General features: G+C 42.6%; 1 protein-coding gene across 4 annotated transcripts in view; it reads right to left on the reverse strand.

Annotated features, from left to right (window-relative positions):
* The window catches only part of CNNM2 (cyclin and CBS domain divalent metal cation transport mediator 2), a 119,572-nt gene that overhangs the window by 14,083 nt on the left and 83,970 nt on the right, over positions 1–21,519 (reverse strand). For 2 of the 4 annotated variants that reach the window (XM_050334884.1, XM_050334902.1), the window contains exons 2-6: positions 15,232–15,375; positions 7,964–8,101; positions 5,667–5,836; positions 2,764–2,857; positions 321–386 (exon numbers count right to left, since the gene is read on the reverse strand). In XM_050334884.1, coding sequence (XP_050190841.1) covers positions 321–386; positions 2,764–2,857; positions 5,667–5,836; positions 7,964–8,101; positions 15,232–15,375 — 612 coding nt within the window. Of the gene's footprint in view, positions 1–320; positions 387–2,763; positions 2,858–5,666; positions 5,837–7,724; positions 7,790–7,963; positions 8,102–15,231; positions 15,376–21,519 lie in introns of those variants that run through there. The other 2 variants (XM_050334891.1, XR_007631401.1) reach the window with 2 other exon arrangements.

Here is a 21,519-nt window from a genome sequence, read left to right on the forward strand (position 1 = left end):
AATTCAGCTTTGGGGAGAAAACATTTTTTGAAAAATCTCCCCTCCTAATTTTCCACCAGTGTACATATGAGAAACAAGAACAAGCACACATTACCAAATACATTTTCTTCAACGTCTTTTCAGGTCTTCCCATTTTGATGACTCTCGTGTTGCTATCAGTTACCATAAGTGAAAGTTCAGGATACCTACCTGCAAGGCTTAACTCTGTGCTGGACTTCTCCCTAACGAGCAAAGGGGTCAGACAAATACAGACTGCAGCTGACTTTTTATGGCATCAGGGCAGTCACAAGAATGGTGAAAACAGAAGCATGCAGATTTACCTGGAGAACCTGCTGCTAACAACTCTGTTCTGCTGACAACAAAGGTACGAGACAGGGACAAGGGAACTAGAAGAGGGAGAGAAAAAGGATGAGATCACGACCAGAAAGGCGGCAGCTATCCACACTCGACAGGGGAAGGAGCCAACTGACATTGAAAAACTAAAACCAAAAGTTCAAATCAACTGTGAAAAAGTAAAGGGTTAAAACAAAAACAAAACTAAAAAAGACAATCAAACAATTTTAGGAATAAACCAAAAAACAAGGCTAAAGAATCAGAGTGAAGTGAACAATTTTCACTTGCTAATTCAAATTGTTATCCAGCACAGAACAGTCAGTCAAGATACATTCAGTTTTGAAACAGTTCAAAAGGAGCAGTGGTGCCCATTCCAGGCTGGAAGGCAAGAGTTAAAACAAGCCATAAAGCATTCAGAGGTGCTCTTCCTTATGGGAGCCAGACAAACAATAGACATAAAACCAGAAGACACTTCACAGTTCTTCAAGTTTTCAACAAAATGTTGAGTGAGGCTGTGATTCTCCAAGCTCATCCCTATTGGGATGGGGACTGCTTGCTCACCATTACTGCAAATCCCTCCCCAGCTGTAGCTGAAGAAAAAAGCTTCACTCTTTTATTGGGTTTTTGGTTTGTTTATTTTCTGTGTTTTCATTAGTGGGGTTCTTTGCTTTTTTTGTTGTTTGGTTTGTTTTTAGTGTTTTATTCTCCTCTTATTGGCTTCATCTCCCAGGTGGGGAGATTATGCACATGAAGTGTAATTAGGACATACAGAAGAGCATGAGTTTTCTCTTGTTCTGCAATGATTTACACTTTCACTGAGCTTTCACAAGCAACAGGAATTTATTTTTACGAGCTCATCTTAACAGAAATCTCAGGATGCTGCAAGACATCATAAAACAAATTCCCTAAACCTGGAGGGAAAACCAACAAAATGAGGGCTTTGCTATGGGTAAAAGCCAATCAGTTGAAGGTAAACAAATCCAAGATCGGCTGAGATTAATTTAAAATAGTGCACATCCTTAACTGAGACATGACAAAATCTAAGATGGATTTCAGGGCATGCAAAGAGGAGATCATCTGACCTGACAGGACTTGGGGCAACTGGCGTGGTTGCAGGGAGGGTCAGCAACACAAAAAAACCCAACCAAACAAACAAAAAAAACCAACACATGAAAACATTCAGACTGAACAGTGCCGGCAAAACAGAGATGCCACAGGTAATTTCCAAGTGTAGGTCTAGTAGGAGAAGGGACCATGCCCACCCCAGCTCCATGCCTGCCCCATACTGCAAAAGCTGAGGGTAGGATGCAGTTGTACACGTCACAATTCCTCGGGAACACAGATGCCATCACTGAGATAAAATCCAACCAGTGCTCTGCATGCTTTAAGATCTCTCAAACCTCAAAAGGCACAGGCTAGACTGACCAGCCTGAAGCACACAAAATTAAGGAAAAATTAGTCTTGCCTGTAAAGTGTGCTCACAGGTCCAAGAGAACTGCTGCTGTTTGCAGAGTTTAACAAGGCTACACTCGAAACTTACAAAAGCATTTCCATTCCAACACTGTTTGTTAACAGACATACATGTAGGTACACCGATGTAAAGGGAATGCTTGTGACAGTACAGTTAAAGCAAGCTGCCTCTCAAGTGCAATATAAACCCTGCTGTGACAGGAGGACAGTATCAGCCTAAGAAATACCTCTCCCTGAAGCTGAGCAAGCAACTTTGGGCCAGCAGAAGGCCAACACCAGCACCAGTACCCCGGCTCACCCAGTGGGGCTGTGAATTTCCAGCTGAGGTCGAGATCTTAGTGGCGACACTGCTGGCATTAAAATACATCACCAAATGCTGAAATGCAGCATTGGAGCCTACTTTTGGTGGATTATATGACAATTCTCCAATCTGCACTGGTGGGATGTGGCTGCCACTTGTGTGCTGGGAACTAGCTCACACCTCACCTTCAGACACCACTTCTTCTCCCTCACTGATTTCTTGGTTACTTTTCCACACAGGCTGACAGGAGCCATCGTTTTTCTGGCACTGCTGCCCTCCTTTTCCTCAAGAGAGCTTTAGAAACAAGACTGGTAAAGAGAACCATCCCCAGACTAACCAGGCTGTTGTTCCTCGCACCACTAGATGTCCCCCTGCCACTAATTATTTATTCCTATTAATTCACTCCCTGTTCCTTTACCACCTCCACGGGCAAAACTACAAAGCTTTCCACCAGTACCAACCACATCCCTCCCTAAGGCCAACACTCACATCCTCCGGGAGCTGGCAAAGCCGCTGCCAGCTGCTGGGTTCCACCAGGGACACTGTGCCAGGCAGGCAGCTTTGGTGGTGAGGGGGCACCATTCACGCCAGCCCCTCAGACACGGCGGGGCAGGACTGTGCAGGAGCGCGTTCCAGAAGCAGAAGGTGAGAGGACATACCTGGTGATGCTGTGAGGGCCATCACCCCATAGTAGGAAAAAGCACCAGCTTCAAACTTCATCCCCTCTTTCCCAGCCTCCACTTCCACTTTCCCCTGTTAAGGAAAAGGAGAGAGAGAGCTGCAATTAAAAGGGACCACAGGTCTCAAGGCAGAAGACAAGACTTGGGCCCTGAAAGACACTTTTGCCTGACATCCCTAAGCAGCATCATGGTCCCTTCAGTTTGTAACAGTGCCTGAACAAGGACAGACCCTGAAGGGCAACAGATTTTTGTGCCCTGAGCTACTCTTGTCTTCGGTGCCCTGTGGCCAGCGTAAGTCTCTGCAGAGGAATAGGACCACCACACAGCTTTGGGTTGGTACTATTGTCCTGCTCCAAGTGCTGTCAGGCTGCTTTCCCTTGATGTAGAGTGAAAAAATACTCCCCCAGTAGCACAAGCTTATATGTAGCATAGTCATCTGGATCTTGAGACATGAAGACATTCTGAGCCCCAACTCACATTCACACAAAGTCCCCTCTAACACAGACATAGGCAAGGGAGATGGGAGACAACATGCAAGGAGGCTGTCTGCGACTCCCCCAGGAACAAAGTCCTTATTCCTTGGGGCTACTCTGGTTTTCTTGGCTTCTAGCAGTTTTACACATTTCAGCACCCTTAACTTCAGATCCTGCTCTTTCACAGAGTCTTACCTACAAAGTACCCTCAGTGCTTCCCAAACTGTACAAAACTACACTACCATGCAAATGGCACCTGCTTCTGTTGTGGGCTAAACCAAATGTTTATCATGTCCTATAAAGAACTCCAGAACAGAACCCACCATGTCAAACATAGCTGTAAGCATGCCAGTTACTCTGGTATACAAGTAGTCAGAAATTAACTGGCTTCTCAGTGGGGTCTGGTTTCCACGTCCACCCATCCTTGCTGGCACTGAGACTCACAGCACACCACTGCCCACAGAACAAATCTCATGCAGCTTTCAGGCTGAACTACACAAAAGTTGGAATTTCAGGCAAACAATATAATTACCTGCAATGCTTTCCCTCTGTCTAGGCTGGAAAGGGCAGACAGACTGCCCATCCCAGGTGTACTAAGAAGACTGAATGTCACCTGGACACAATCAGGTCAAAAAGAGTCTAAAAGGAAGAATTTATTTCTGTGTTCATTTCATTAAGCTGAATTTAGAATAAATAATCATGCCTTTAAATTTACGATACTGGACTGGGGCAGACAAAGGCGAAAGTGAACTCAGCCTGCATGAACCCCAATACCAAGTCGGTTTGTCTAACTGTCCCAGATGGGAAAAACCAAAAAATCTGCCTAGCAGGAAGAGAGTGCCCAGCTCACAAATCCACTTCCCTGCTAGCACAAGCAACAACTTCAAATAATCCCTTTTAAAACCAATTTCACTCCACAACACAAATAAGTAGCTTATTTCTTCATTATAAACCTTCCAGAAGGTACGATTTAGAGACCCAGGCAAAACAAGAAGAATATACATTTAATTGTGCACTGGCATTCTTGGTCCCTTAATGTGAGAGAATAAGTCCAAGTCCATTTAAGTAACAAAGGCAGAGTATTTATCCCCTCTTGATCCTGGCAGAACCAACCTTGTTACCATTTTTATAGTATGTACCTCCTGCAACACTCCCTTTTCCAAATACATTAGAGACCTGGCACACTGTGTTTGCTAAATATTTATTGACCGTAGAATAGCTCAGAAAGAACTGATTGTTCTTTTTGTATTGCCCATGTCCTCCATTAACATCTTTGCAGCATTACATGAGGAGCATTATCTTGCCTCTGGAATATTTCAGATTGCAACAATTCAGCCCATAAGAAAGAGCAGTTAAAGAGTTACCTCAAACTCTTGAAAAAACTGATCCTTTTAAAAAAGAGAATTACATTGAAATCACAATATAATACTCTGGTGCTTTCTTAACTGTTTATCACTGACAGTGTTGAACCCCCTACACCTTTCTCTTTTTAAGGTCATGTTAAGATTTCAAGCCCTGTGGCAAAACTTTAGCTACAATACTTGTGCTTTTATAACCAAAACTGATTTTCAGTTCTGCAGGACAGAAACACAAGCAGCTTTCCAGCACAATCTCTCTTGAAGGACTATTCCTGCTCAAATGGTGCTGGATGGAAGTTTCTGTGTAAAGCTTCACTTAAACTATTCAACCCCTTCTGACAAGTATCAAAATCTGTACAGCAATCCTGTACAGAACATGCAGAAAACAGTCCTTCCACACCACCTAGGGCTCCAATCTAAAAACCACACAAGTGCAGGGACCTCAGGGTAGGGCAAGGACTTGGATGCCAAGGTTCCCAGGGACTGAGAGTGTGCCCAAGGAATGCAGGGGCTGTGGCAGGAGGTGGCATCAGTTCAGAAGATGGAACAAGGCCCCCAGCAAAACCTCACAACACCTCAGGTACAGACTTCAAAATTGCACAGAAAAATATAATTCCTCCAAACATTTAAACTCACAGTGCCCCTTTCTGCAAAAGGGAAAATCGCAGTAGAGAAAACATCGCAGCCAAACTCCTGTGATGTGCCATTTTTTGCAACCCTGTTTTCCAAACAACGCCAGCTGCACGCACAGATTCCTTTGCATTGTCTATCCTACTGATACCAAAAGCATAAGTGATTTTCAAAAGATGACTGACTGGAAGTGGGAAGTGCTTTCTATCCTCACAACTGGTTTAACTGAGGCTGAAAGCATCTGCATGAGCTCTTCAAGGTTGGCAAGATCATAAAGGAGGCAGGAGCAGTTCCCAGCAGCCATAGTTCCCTTCCCATGATTGAAAGAAGGCAGACTTCAACAACTGTAAGAGGTTCCCAACAGAGGGATACATCAAGAGATAAAGGGTTTTGCAAATATCTACATAACCACATGTCTGACCTGTAAAATGAGAACAAAGTAGTCGACAGGCTTGTTTCGCTGGTAGAGGTAGTGTTCTGGGGCCTTCTTGTTCTTCTCATCGTATTTCAGCTCCTGGATGACGTTGGGATGTTTTAGCAGCCTGAGAAGGATCTTCTCTGACATCTGGGATGGACCAAATGCTTCTACTTCTATAACACAAGATACAACGTGGCATTACACTTCATATGCCTGGCAAGAAGTTAGCAATACTCGTTAATAAGCATTTGCCTATAAAAGACACACAGATGCAGAGATCCATTATGGAATTGCAGGCTTCCTGTCTTTTGAGACTGTTAGATTTGTAAGGGGGGGGAAAAACCCACAGTAACATCCCAACTTTCATTACTGAAGTATTTTTCAAAACAACCAAAAACCATGTCTTCATCTGAAAAGGAAAAGAAAAAGCCTTGCCCTCTTGAGAGTTCAGATTCACAGTTGTAATGGCTCACTGCAGAGTTGTAAAAATGGAAGAGCTTTACAATTGGGGCACAGAGAACCTCTGAGTTTGGTTTTTTCCTTCCCTAAAAGTTATTAAAGTAACTGCATTTATTACACTTAAATAAAACTAAAAAAAAAAAAAAGAAGAAAAAAAAAGAATCACTGCTTGGGACCTAGAAAGTTGCTCTAGATAGATGTTCTACATAAATCAGACACAACTGGGGCTGCCACAGTTCATATGGGAAGAGTTACTCAAAGTGAGAGAGAGTGCAGGTCAGTTCAAACCATGTGGGATTAATTCCTGACACACAGAACACATTCTCTATCTACTTGATCTTCAGTGTTCCCAACAGGAGCTGTTTGAAGCAGAAAAGCTCATCCTTGTGTGGTAGAGTGAAGCCAGGGATGACAAGGTTTACACATGCAAATTGATAAGCTTTCCCAACACCTCATTTCAGAAAAGGACCATTATGACCCAGTACCTGTCATCTGCTAAAGATACTGTTCTCGATTTAGAACAGAGAAACCAAAACTGTAGCTTTCATCTTATTTACAGGGGCTTCACAGACAGACCTGGATTTAAGCTACACAATCCTTTCATCCACAAAATAAGCAGAGAAGCAGCACTGTAAGAGTATGTCTGTTGAGCAGGTGCTTAGGGAACTCCGTCAAGTCTTGTACACTACATGAACAATGCCTTGCTTGCTGTTAAATCCACATCTTCCTGTTGAACTGCTTCCTTTCAAGAGGACATGCTCACAGGCACGTGAGCCGTAGGAGTCCGAGCCTTCTAAGGAATTACTGCCCCTCAGCTGAGATGTGATAACCGATCATGTACATTTTTCTTTCAAGTCACAGAGGCAAAATAAAGTATGAAGGCAGACTAGGAGCATCTAGGCAGGCAGTTACTGCATCTTAGAGGAGGGGAAGTACTAATTTCCAACTGGAGCTGACAAACTTGAAACAAAACAACTTTATAATTTTCCACCCATGAATATACGTTGAACATAGCAGTGAAAGACGCCCGTCTGAAAGGCCTGCGTGTGAGAAGTCTTTACATGTCAAAGAGAGACAGCATGAGCAATAGGAAGGTATTTTTCCACAAGCTCTCCTGTTAAAAGGTCTCATCTCTGAGGTGAAGGGACCAACTTTATGACGAAAGGCAGTATCAGCTGCAAGAAACCATTCAAGGCCCTGGCCTCTGCCTGTTCTAGCCCATCCAAGGGCTAAAACATCAAGGTGTTCTGGGATGGAGACAACCGTCCTCTGAAACCTGAAGTCATCAACGGAGGTCACACAAGCCAGACAGAAATCCATTTTAAAGAGTACAGTTCAACCACCTGTGCAGTCTGCATTAAATGTGTCAGGAGAGTTTTTCACTTGGAGTCAAAAAGTCTCATGGAACAGGTTTAGACCTTCCTGCAAAAAGTCCAGCATCTCTTTCTGGAGAAGGCGCCAGAGTGCAATTACAGTCAGCTGGCCAGTGGTATCGAGTCCTCTTTGGTTTGTTCCCTGAGCTCTTCCTAATGGGGTGTACTTGCTAGTCGTTAATCTGACGGACTCTAGACATGCAGTGCGGCACTTGGCATTCATCCTTACCTTTCAGACCAATTTAAAGTTACTGGTCCACCCCTGGTATATGTCTCAGAGGGTTCATGCCGACACTGAACACAGGAGAGGAGAGAATTTAAAAAGAAAAACACAACAGTGGCATTATTTGTCACCCCACAATCCAGCCTCCCTTCCCACCTATACTGTCCCACCACCTCACCAGCCTTTGCTGACAAACTGCCTCCGAGGCTCTGGCACGACTGCAAAAAAAGATAACCCTCACTTGCCTGTTGCCAGGAACCGGTGCATTGCCAGGAGGAGCTGCGGTGATATTTTAACCTTCATCTCGCTGTCTGTCTGCTTGAAGGCAGAGAAGTCCTGCTTCCTGTCCCGATGAGCTACTTTCTTTTTCGTCTTGTTATCAGCTGGGGAAGGGAGGGTGGGGAAAGAAAGGAAGGAAGCGATTTCTGTTAGAACGGGGTCCAATATGAACTGCACTGCCTGGAGTCAGCCAGGATGGCCACCCAGAGCACAGGGTGCTGGCAGACCCCTCTGCAAAGCCCTGCTCATCAGCACGCAGCACAAACCAGAAACAATCAGTGAGCTGTGCAGCTGTGGGGCCCTGTCCTGCAGAGTCCATCACCCACAGCCCCTGTCACCATGATGGGGTGAAAGTCTCTGCCTGCAGACACCTGATTGCAGAGCAGCTCTGCATGTTACAGGTGAAGTGTGCGTGAATTTCCAGGTGGGGAAGAGGAGTCCTGCTCAGTGTTACTAAAGATCAAAAGGTTTTACAAGAATAGCTGTGATAGGTGCTTTTTCCAAATACGTTTCCTAGAAAACTCCCAACAATACATAGAGGAAATATAAAATAACTTATTTCTTATGCTGTACCACAGCTTCACTGACTCTTCACAACTGCGGCAAAATCCACATGCCTTTGGTTGAAGTAATTCCCAGTGTCTAGAATATGCAGCTTCTTTTGTCCTATCCAAACTTTAGCAAAGGCTGGCAAAGTGTACAGCCAGGAGGTGGGAGACTTAATTCATCTGTGTCTTAAAAGAGGCTCTGTGGTGGGGAATCCCCATTTGTGAAAAACAACATGAAAGAGACACAAACAACCCAGCAACTGGCATCCACCCACTGAGCTAATGTGCCAAAATGTTTAAGAAACCAGGTAAGCGGAGAGCTACAGGTATGTTGGGGTACGGTATACATCAGTTCCAGGGAGAAGAGGTCTCTGCTTAGATGGCAGAGTCTTGCTCTTCTCTGCTGACACTGCTCCACGTATAGTGCAGGAAATCTAAGTGTTGAGGCAATTCCTGTGAGCCCCTCAGAGCTGAGGCACAGCTCTAGGGCCTTAGCAGGAAAAAAACCCTGAGAACACTACAGCTACTTGTCTATCAGACCCTTAGTCAATTGGTTTAAAATGACTGTACTTTTGAGGGACCACAGACAATTCTGGTACATTGATTCACTGCAGACAATATGGGTAAGCACATAAAGAGGTGTAGGTGAAGCTGAGACTGAAACTTTGCACATACTCCCAGGTGCATGTTTGCCAGATTTTGGATTATATGTGCAAAGGTGTTTAAAGTGATGCACTGTAGCAAGGAAGCCACTGAGATCTGAAGTCCTTTACATGTCCAAATATATGCTACAGACTACATAAATCTCGGAGTGGTGGAGTTTGAGGCTTGGAAATGCACATTACTGGTCATTTATAAGTTTCTAGATTTTCCCAAGTCACCTAGTCTTTTAGATATGAATACATTTAGATCCTCAAATTTCCATGGACAAGCCTGTACTACAGGACTATCACTGACTCAACAGCAATACCATACTGATAGTAACTTACCAGCTCTGGATATCTTGAGCTTATTCTGTGAGCAGTACAAATCAGAAAACTTGAGATACTTGCTCCCAAGCACATGGAGAGGAATGAAGATGACCCATACCCTTTTTCTTTTTTGAAACCAGAAGTCTCTTACCCTCATAGTACTTTAGCTCAGGACTTTGGCTACATCAGGGACTGCACCTTCTCTTCCAAAAGCAGGAATAGAAACCATTCAAGGGAGTGGCTACAGATTAAAAACAATCCCTGCCTTAGGAATACAGTCTGAGACAGAACTTATCTGTACTCGAAGTTACAGGAAAGATGGATACCAAAGCAATAGAAAGTGAATAGGAGAAAAGTCCCCTAGAAGCTTTCACTAGGCCCTACCTCTTGTAAGAGGTAAGAAGAATAGAAACTGTGCTTTTTCTGAAAACCTCAGAGAATGTTATTTTGAAAGTGCTGTACCTGAGGTGCTTTCATCACAAGGAGCTCCATCATTGCTCTCTTCAGGGAGGCAAAAGTCACCACAAGTACAAGTTTAGGCCCTGAGACAGGGAAACATCTCTGTGCATGTCCTGTAGATAAGTTGTACCCCTGCAGGCTTCACACTGCACTTCTGGTACCTGAAAACAGTGCCAGCATCACACATGGGGAAGATGCCTTAAATATTTCTGTCTGAATCAGTCATCAAGGTAAGAGACCCATACTCTATCAAATGATGGGTGAGTTCAACTCCTCCTTTTTCCTTGGCAGCTTATCCAGAAATCTTCCCTCAAGAAAAATGTTACACAGTGAGAGCAGAGCCACATGGCTTAAAGCCACTATCTTGGCTTATTTTTGCAAGGGATAGTCTTAAATTGTTCTTCACTATCCAAACAACTTTTGAGGTTCTTGTAAGACACAGGAACCAGGGACTGGATTGTGACAGATATAACTGAAAATGAACCAGGTATTTCCTGCCTGTCCCTTCTACAGTAAGTGAGATGGAGACACAGGCACTGAAGTTATCTTGGCACACTGAAGTGATCTCTGCCTATAGAGTGCTGAGAAGCTGTTTGGTTCTGCAACAGGACTATGCAATGAATGACGGATACTCTCACTATAACTTTTGGTGAGACATCAACACATATTGCAACCATCTTCTGTAATTTCTGGGAATACTTAGACTTTTCCTTCAAATCAAAGGCAACAAGAGCTTCTGATGAGTGAGAGAACTCAAGAGGAACGATCCAAATACGATTCAGATCTTGATCTCTCTTGTAATATTCCTGAACTTTGAGGCCTGATGCATAACATGAAAAATGATTGCATAGACTTCCCTGAAGGAGCCAGGTATAGAACAGGGAGTTCAATCCTCAGATCACCAATTCAGTTGCATGGGCACGCAGGCTGCAGGCTGACAGGTCCTGCAAATGCACCGAGGCAATGTTCTAGAAGAGTTCTTATTCTCCTGGGCTTTTTGCCTTTAGGACAGAGGATACAGTGCAGTGAGCTCCAGACAAGCCAAAGAGGACAAAAATATTTTATCAAATGGACACGTGGTTCTGTCCAGCACACAAGAACTGTACAAGGACAGAGACAAGCAACTGCTTGAGATGTACATCAGATACTCCAGGAAAACAAAGTACAGTTCCCAGAGGACTAGACTTGTCCACAGTCGGTACCAGGATGCCTAGTGCAGGCAGTCAGTGGTAGAGGCCAGAGTCTCACTCTGCATACCTCATGTCCTCCTCTCCCTCATGTTCCCAGTGACATTCAAATTCAGTTGACAGCCTATGCCCCACACACTCCACAGGGTTTATTAAGCCTGTGAAATTGTTTTGTCTTAAAAGAAAGGTTTAGGAATTAGCTAAGTTAGTTTTGTCAGTTCTTTTTGTCCCTAGCTGGGAAAGCCAAGTTTCCCTGTGTATCACTCATATTTAAGCAACTGAAAGAAAGTCAGTGGGACAAAACCTGAAGTACTTTAACAGTCTAACATTGTTTCCCATAAGGATGGAGCTCCTTCAGCCTACGGGTGCTAGACAGCAGAAAGTTAGCACGTCCACAGTCCTAATGGTAAAAGCATTATTTTCTAACTGGTGTCAATCATCTTGGTGTATCGAAAGATTAGATTCTAGCTATGCAAAGCTCTGCTCTCCTGACATAGGACACCAATGCACACCAAGCTAGTATCTGTAGGTCTTGCCAGACAAATTGGTGTTGCACACCACAGGGCAAGCAATTTTTAATCCCCCAGCTCCACAGTTTAAATGGGTGAAATGACAGACATATCAAAAGAAGTGTGACCAGCAGGTTCAGGGAGGTGACTCTCTCCCCTCTATTCTGCTCTTGTGAGATCCCACCTGGAGCACTGTGTTCAACTCTGGGGCCCCCAACACAAGAAAGGCATTGACCTGTTGGACCAAGTCCAGAGGGGACCACTAAGATGATCAGAGGGCTGAAGCACCTCTGCTATGAAGACAGGCTGAGAGAGCTGGGGTTGTTCAATCAGGAGAAGAGAAGGTTCAGGGGAGACCTTACAGCACCTTCCAGTACCTAAAGAGAACATACAAGAAAGTTGAAATTGGACTTTTCACAAGGGGTTGTAGTGATAGGACAAGTGGGAATGGCCTTCAGCTGAAGGCAGGTAAGTTTACATCACACATTTGGAAGAAATTCTCCCCTCTGAGGACGTTGAGGTACTGGAACCGGTTGCCCAGAGAGGTTGTGGACTCTTCATTCCTGGAAGACCAGGTTGGATGGGACCCTGAGCCCCTCAGTCCCTATCCATGGCAAGGGGGTTGGAATGAGATGATCTTTAATGTTCCTTTCAACCCCAATCATTCTATGATTCCATATATATAACATACCTGTTTCGATGGCTGTTTGGAAATAGAAGTGTTCAGGTAAGATGGGGTCTTCCCCTCAGGAAAGGAACTTCCCAAGGCTAAAAAAAAATTAATTAGGTGAAAGCTATAGAGAGCTGCACTGCTGCAGCTGCCAACAGATGGACCCCAGCCTGGCACGGAACGTCCCTGCAGCGCGGGCTGGCCGGGGTTCCTGCTCGCCAAGACGCACAGCTGAACAGCACAGGGGTGAGGATGTACAAATTCTGTAAGATGATGCTTACAACCAGCCTATTCATCCACAACACACAGAACACACGCACAAGAGTGTGTTAAGATATTTCAGCTGTAGAAAAATCCCAGATTTTACTTGAGGCAAGTCACCTCTGAATCTGTATGCATGAAAACCGGCAGGATTCCAGTTGCACTAAGGTGATGATTAAACTTGCCTTCAAGCAGAAAGAGCTAAATAAGACAGGTTACCAGTCAAACCTGGATCAGAAGGGTGAACAAGCAGTCTGTGCAGTCTGAGGCCAACACAGAACACACAGCTTTTTCTACTGGGCCTCTGAGAAGGTTGAGAAATGTTCTCCCACCATGACTACAGCAAAATCTGTAAATACACTGTTGCTTCTACCTTAATGCGGTTCAAATAGGTTTTCATGGAAACAACAGAAAGGCACAGCTCCAACACCAAGGTCAGCCATTTTATCAAATTTCAAGTTTCCATCAAAGCAAAACAAAACATTTCTAAAACTTCAGAACAAAGTGTAACAGCGCTGCCAAAAATTTTCATAACGTCCAATTTTAAGTAAACACCTAGTACAGGGCAAATCAGTCCAAGGGTTTCAAGTTGGCTTGATCTGAGCTGAGCAAGGCAGCTTGATCTAATAATGAACAGCATTAGAAATGGGGTTACTAGCCCTGACACTCTGGTATCAACACCAAAAATGAGCTGCCTTAACATATCATGGACAATAAAGTACCTTCAGTGAACCCAAAGTATGGTGTAATTGTGCCCATTCCATTATACCAACTGGAGGTGGTTACAGCACACCAAACTGCCCAAATCGAAAATCTGTTACAGTTCGTGTGATCCTCACAGCTTCCAGGGATTTCTGCTCTCTCCCTTACTGCTACAGTTTCCTTCAGTCTAAACAGTGGAATGAACTTCAGTACCTCACAAAGAAATTAGAAGGTCACCTTCATGGTATATAGCAGGAGTCACCCCCCAAAATTTCATGCATCCTCCAGGAAGCCTAGGAGCTTTTTTTTTCCTTCCTATTCTGAACCAGGAATTTTCAACAGTAAAACCTTCCCAGGAAGGAGAGTTTCAAGTGAACTCAATGTTCACCAACTCCATTTTGTTAATCTAGGAAGCCTTCAGATAGTAAAACTAAATTCCCATTTCCTTGCTCCCTAACACGCTATTAATGGACAAAGCTTTTTTTGTCCTGAAGAACAACATGGCATCATCTATGTGTTTTCTCTTAACAAACATGGGGAGGAGGGCACATTGAAAACCACATGCAGTGTCTTCACTCATAGAAACATGAAAACATGAAAACAACATGAAAAGTAGACAAAGGTGGGACCTTTTTGGAGTATAAAAGAAAGTCTGAATTGAGCCTGTAAAAGCATTATGCTGTAACTGATTAGCCCAACAATTAATTTGTGAAGGTATGAAAAGAAACCAATACTAACTGGACCTCTGTGATTTGTATACTAATTAGACGGTTCAGCATATCATAAAACACAACTGCGATCTACACGAACCTTTGGGTACATAAATACTGGTAAAATACTGACCAGCTGCAGAAAGCAGTTCAGGCAAAAACAAGTAGAAGTATGTCTACCCCTGAGTGTAAAGTGCTCGTTGGGAATTTGGCTTGGAGGGAAGATAGAAGATGCTTGCATTGGCCTGGAAAAGATGCTGCAGAAACATTCCGATCCCTTTCATGAGGAAAGAAAAAGAAAGCAAAGGACAGCTGAAGAGCGTTAAAGATACTTAAAACTATTATTTCTACTACAATAGCATCTAAAGACATCCTTGCACTGCATGCAAACACATAGTAAAAAATAGCATCTGCCAGCAAGTGATCACAACACAGATAAGCCAGATGAAGAATGACAGAAAGGAAGTCCTGTCTGCACAGGCCAGATTGTGCAGATGGAAAGAGAAGCAAAGACACTTTAGGTAACTGGCCAAAGACCAGATAAACTCTAATCTGGGAAAGAAAAGGGTCCAGATCTCTCAAGTCCCAGGTAATGGTCGACCTACAGCATCGTGTCCCTCAACATACATTAACACAAAGAAGGAAGGAGCTGTACTGATTGATAAAAAGAGAAGGCATGTAGGACATGCTGGTTTTCAGCCTTGAAGAAGACTTTCCATTGTCAGGAATTCTGAATGAATGACAGAGAGAGATTCTAAAGAGACTCCTTTCCTCTTCCTTGAGGCATGGTATTTGCCTGCCTTCTTGCTAAAGCATGGTAGCACCTGGACTACAGACCCTTGAGACAGAGAGAGGATAGGGGAAAGTGAGCACTGTAACAGATTAACACGGTCACACTGGTGGAGTATAGGTAGCAGGACAGAAAAGACTGTTGCAGATGTGAACCTCCTTGACGAAAAGGTTAAATAAAGAACTTGTCCTGTTTCTGAATTAATACAGTATAAAGCACTGAGGTACCCATGCTGTAAAACCAAAAATTGCTTCAACCACTTGAGGGATCTGCAGGTCATTTTGTTCGGGAAACATCCTTAACAATTTGATCATTAAGACTTCAAATCAGCAACGTAACATCTCTCCAAACACAGCTATAAACACAATTGCTGCTGGATGGAGTCTTCCTTCTCATCTATAAACGAATTGCAAATATTTCTACTCACTGTATAGATCTGTTTCGTCCAGAATTTCAGACTTGATGATCTCTTCAATCACATCTTCTAAAGTGACAATTCCCAGAACTTCATAAAAAGGATCCCCTTCTCCTTCATTGTTTACTCTTTGTACTATAGCCAGGTGAGACTTGCCTGCAAGGAGACAGATCAGCAATTCAGACATTTTAGAAACTCCCGAATGATCAGAAATTAATAACAGAACTATAGACACACAGGTATAAATAAAAGACAAAAGGGTTGGTGTCAGGCTTTATGAAAAAAGGTGCAAAGTTTAACAGATGCTTGAAATCATAATCTGATTTCTGTCTGAGATACGCATTCCTGGGTCACACAAATCCACCTAATGCACTAAAAGAGAACAACTAAAGAGATCAGCATTCCCTTTCTAATGTCTTTCCCAGCAAAACTGTCACCCTGGCATTAAATTCATTGTATTATCTTGTTGACAGTTGTTCCTCTTCCTGTCTCATGCACTGACAGAAGAAGGCCAGGCTGGAGAACTCCTTTGCAGAGAGGTCCCATAGATGTTCTCCTCAAGCTTGGGAACAACAGCAACAATGGCCAAACCACAGACGCATGGGGACAGGGCAGAGCTGGGGAGAAGGGGTCAGCCCAATCCCTCAGTTTCTCTTTTTTTTTCCTCCCTTCCTCAAACATAAAACTTATTTATATATTCTCCATATGGAGAGGGGACATCTTATTTTGGAATTAATTAATTAAAATATCCAAAGCGACAGTGTCTGATCAACACAGGGAAAAGCTGATATATACTAGTGGCTCTCCCTGAGCTGTGCATCATTCACAGTGAATTCCTAAATTCCTTTCTGCCACAAGGAATAATGATGATGACAATATTATTATGAGCCTTCAAATTGGCTTTGATCCCCTTGGTTGCCATTTTCCTGACTGCCACTGAAAGCCAGTCTTTTGTAAAGCTGCATAAATAGTAACATGCATTATGCATTCAAAGGGTCACCAAATGCGAGTGGCATTTTGAAGTGCAAATACAGCAGATATCAGTATGCTTTCTGAACTATCAGGAGCTAAGTAACATTGCCTCACATTATTCTCTGTTGGTATCAAAAACGATACTTATCCCCAACTGTGGAAGACAACCAAAATAGTCCAGCTTTGCTTACACCCCCTTTATAGGCAATAATGTCTGCATGTTTTAAGATTCAGATTATTAGACTACCAAGCATTCAAACTATTCGAACCCAGACTTACTCATGCTTAAAGAATGAAAATATCCTGAACAAATTAGACAAGGGAGGAAAACTTATCAACTACTGATATAAACATTGCATCAGGTCAAGTCAATTCACTTTAGTAAGTTTTTCACATCTGCTTTCCCAGGGACCCAACATAAGCAGTTAAAAACAAATTCTTGGTGAATGCTGTCTGTCGAAAGTTAAATTCTTTTGCTATTCCCAGCTTGTGATCATTTAAAAGGAATTTTCCAAAGCAGGGTCTAATATTAGACTCAAAATGAAGTTTCCATTCCACTTAGGCGATATTCTCACCAAAGTAACTACTGCATAATCTGATTGTCTTGGAGCTACTCGTTTAGATGCAGATGGACATACTTTAAATACCAACTCCACAACACTGCTGAGTCTTATCTTGAGGAGACCTTACTCTACAGTGAATTAATAGAAAGATGATTTGTGATTTTTAAACTATCAACATTCATATTGTACTGAAAGTCTTTCATTGTGCCAGATTTTACAGGTTTTATTTCTTTGCATTACTTGCAAGACTTCCAGCTCTTTTTACCACTCAATGAACTGTATTAAAATAAAAAGTGACTCCATAAAAATATGAAAGATTTAAGCATGGTTATTATTGCCGTTCCCCTGTAATATATTACTCTGATTATATCCTTTCAGCATAACAATACTCAATAAAAAATGTGGCACAAAAATAACATTACACAGACAAAACAAATATTGCAATTTATTCCCCAGTGCCTGCTCAGATATTAGTATATTTGCTTTCAAGTCAAAAGGCATGGCTCCTTCCAGAACCATTTCTATCACAGACCAGAGCAGTTCATTAGCACGTGCTTATTCAGATGCTAATTACTCAGGATGGCCATTCTCATGCATTAGTAAATGGAAGATCTGTACAAGTGGCTTAAATAAAAAAAAAACAAACAAACAAACAAAACCAAACCACAGCAGAAAAACAAAAACCCCAAAAGACAATGCTATCAACTCAATGTTTCAGCTTTGATCAGAATCACCAAATTTGAGCCTTTTCCTCCACTTCTGTACTGCCTATGACATTGCTGAACTAGGTAATGAAATTTTAAATTTTGAGAAGAACAGTGGAGTCCTGGACACATCTACAAGCAATGGGAGAGACTTATGAAAATGGGATTGGGGAAGGCACTGAGGGGCTGGCAACACAATGGGAAGTTGTGCACAGGTTTCATCCCCAAACCAGTTACATGCCCTTTCCATCAGAGTGGTCCCCACCAAGAATTCAGGATCACTAAAATATGTTACGCACTCCCCATCTGAGTAGCTCATCTGAGCAACAGTACCTAATGTGAGACAATGACCAAAATCTGTACCAGCTACTACTCTCTTAGACAAAGTGAGCATATCCAAACACAGGCTGACACTAACCTTTCTTACCTCTTCACTGTCAAGTTTTCCTGTTCTGGACTTTCATGAACTCATCACTTTGTTGGGGTGAGAGGAATTGAAGCCAATACAATTAGGCTGCCCCTAAAAGCCTGGCTTTTGCTCCCAAGTCTTCTCTTTCCTTTCCATTGGCTCCAATGTTCATGCAGTTACTTGATGAGACAGACCAGATCCGAAAATTACATTTCTTAGGGTTTTGCAGGATAATTTTGACCTAGATGCGATACTTTGCCAGAATTCATCATACAGTGGAAAAAGCACCAGAGCTGGTAATGGAGATATTACTAAAGATGCATTCCCAGACTGGCTGCCCTCTCAGACAAAGATGACTGCAAAATATTCTCCACATACAGAAGTAGTCAAGGCAGAAAAGGTTGAAGAAAAAAGCTAGAGGAGTGCAGACTTCTTTATACATTGTAAAAGAGCACAACACAGCATGTGCTCAACTTTAAAAGTGGTCTGTAAGTAAAATAATGACTCTGAGTGTCTGAAACAGAAATGGGCTACAGCTTTATTAAAACACTTTATCAGGCCACTGGTAACTGTTATATCATTTCATTCAACTGGGGAAGAGAGGTTTCAGCTTGTATTTTCCTCTGCTAAGGACATATAATACATATCCAATAAAGAGCTGAATAAGGCAAATGTTCAGGTAAGGACACCTGGACTGCCTGTAATAATCCTAGGGCTTTGAGAGTAGAACACAAATTAAACAGAGAGAACAGGTGTGCATGGAAATTATATAAATTTATAAATAAGTTCTGTATTTCACTGATTAGGTGAAATACAAAGAACTGTGGTTAGGCCACAGTCTCTAAACCACACTACATAGATGACACTAATGCTTCTTTAATCACTCATTTTAAGTGTTGATACAATGAGATTTAGCAAGTGGGCAGCTCTGCAGCACTGCCAGATCTGATGATAAAGGCATAAATGACCTGAGTGATGTGTGACCCACAACTCCTCTGTGGCCACAGTCAGGCAGCCTTTGCTTTCTGCCTCAGCTTCCCCCACGTACAGCGATGGTCAGTGACACCACCAAGGGCCTGTGGAGCTTGTAAGTGTACATGGCTTGAGCTACAAGTCGTGACAAATTTAACCTCTCAGTTACATTCACGGGCAACTAAAGCACCAAGCAGCTTTGTTAAATGCAAATCCAATCTCATCCTATTGCTTAAAACCCTTCCACTCAGCTTAGATTTTGCCATGTACCACAACTTCTGATTGATTAATCAAGCTAATTAAGAAACACGAAGATACTTAGTGAAATCCACATGAGCAAGTGAACCTAGAACGAGCTTCTTGGAGTCCTTGTGGTTTACTGACCAAACAGAACAGAACTGGAAGAAATGCCTGAAATACTCATTCTCTTACAGTACCTCGATCATTTCTGGAAAAATTTATTAACCAAAAAAATCAGTGCTAAAAATCAGCGCTAAATCAAAGCTATGGTAGACATTTATAAAACAGAAGATTACTTTAAAGTAAGTCTGTGGTAAAACAAGAATCAGGCTAGTCAATTTTTGTTAAAACCAGTAATGTGAGTCTGTTTGCTGTTGGTAAGTGCCCTGGTGTGTTAAGTTATAGCCTGTTTAATATGCCTTCAATGACATGGAGTAAAATCCCAGGAGGCATTTAGCTGCCCTTGAATTTGCTAACTAATGATCTGTGCTTCTGAAAAATCCCCCTCTTTATTCTTACACGACTGTTTTCATTTTTACAAAGGTAAACACTTGGGTCTGTCAGTGAGATTCACAGGTTCAACAATGCATTATACAAAACAATCAATTTTAAAATGCACTGTATAATTTAACCATTAAAAATAACTCCCTCTGGAACAGCCCCAGCTCGCAAGCAATTATACCAAAGTAAAAAGTGTTTTCCTAAGTTTCTTTTCTGCAGCACAGTTCAAGGACGTTAAATCTCTCTTCTTTTAGCAGAAATCTGCATTCATGCTGTTTGCTTTTCCACTTTGATTATTTTCAGTAGGGAAATTAGACTGCTACTTTCTCCACACCCACACAAACTGGTGTGTGTTGCCTTTGGGTTCACAACACGCCATTCACAGAATCAAGACAGACCCAAAACTTCTGCACAAACACAACCTAGATTTAGACTAGGCTTTTTAGATCCCGCTCTTTTCAGCAGCAAAACACATGATTTTGAATATATATTTGGGAAGGGAACCTGATAACTAATATTCATTTAATACAGCCACATGAAACTCATCCAGATCCTCAAGGAAATGAGTGAAAGTATCAGCACAACCACAGGGAATACAGTGATTCTCCTTTAAACTGGAGAGCTCACAGTCTTGTACAAACATTAACTAGAAACCACAGCAGCCTTCACAGGAAAATAAAAAAGTAGCACTTTAAATAGACTCTTTGTGTTAAAGTCCATTTAGTGGGAGGACACCAAAAAAAGCAAAAATCAGGGAGAGTTTCAGAATGACTTCCTGACAGTGAATTGTATTTGTAAGGAATACTTTCCCAGGGGAAACGACAGAAGCTCAGTTACTTGCAAGTTTGAAAACTCGACTGGACAGAGCTCTTAGAAAGGACTCAATTACCGTCCCCTGCCCTGTGACAGATGAAAGAGAAGTGATGAGCTAACATTTTCCATCTCCAGCAGCCTATCAGTCAGTGTAGGCGCTCCAACCCAACCGCTGCCTACCCTTCAATCCCTTCTGGCAGGACCTTGGTGAGACACACGCTGACAAACTTCATTTGCTTTGCTGCTGCTTCTAAAGGTGAGAGCGCAGCTCTAGAAAGGTGCAACCTGCTGCAGCTTTACATGCAACTGAACTGAAAGTGGCAACAAACTTGGACTGCAAACTGGGAAGTCACCACAGGTACATGAGTAAAACAAATTAGCTGGGAACCAGAAACAGTTTGAGTGAAAAGAAAAAGGTCATTTCAACTTAAGAGCTCTGCTATCAAAGTGGAAATCTTAGGGAAGAATCAGAAGTGAAAACATTTAGGGAAAACTACTACCAGGTGTAGGTAGGCAGCAAGAACAAAAATGAGGAGGGGAGGAAAAAAGTTTCAGAAACTCCCTGAATATTAGTAATGACTCCCTTGCCATGAACAGCATGACAAGGCTTCCCAGTCAGGCAGTCCTTATGCAGTAGAGAATTTGGGCTGAACATGGCTGGTGTTGACAATAATCAGGGTCCATGAGGGTGTGAAATGCACACTACTAGCTGGGCTGCTCCCAGCGTTGGCCAGAACTCTGATTTCAGACTGGTAAATGAACAAAGACCAGCTGCTTCCCAAACGTGGAAGCTGCTATCTTTGAGAATTATCCACTAGATCTGAAGGAGAGGCAGAGAGAGAAAACATAACACATGAGAGAGAGAAAACTCTCTTGAAAGCAAAAAGGGTTTGGACACCTCTCTGAGGCTCTAACCTTAGTACAAGGTTGCGATATCAGGACACTGGTGACTTGAGGTGAGAAACAGGCTGGAAGTTTTAAAAAAATAAAAAATCAAGGAAGCACTTCAGGAGTGCAGCAAGCTAAACCAAGAGAAGAGGTGGCAACAACAAGAAGAGAAAATATTGAATCTGGAGAGAGACCTAGTGTTATTTAGGCTGACACAGAACAAAAAAGTTCATATAAA

Source organism: Myiozetetes cayanensis, unplaced genomic scaffold (assembly GCF_022539395.1).
Source record: "Myiozetetes cayanensis isolate MyiCay16 unplaced genomic scaffold, myiCay2020 scf10, whole genome shotgun sequence".
Taxonomy (NCBI): domain Eukaryota; kingdom Metazoa; phylum Chordata; class Aves; order Passeriformes; family Tyrannidae; genus Myiozetetes; species Myiozetetes cayanensis.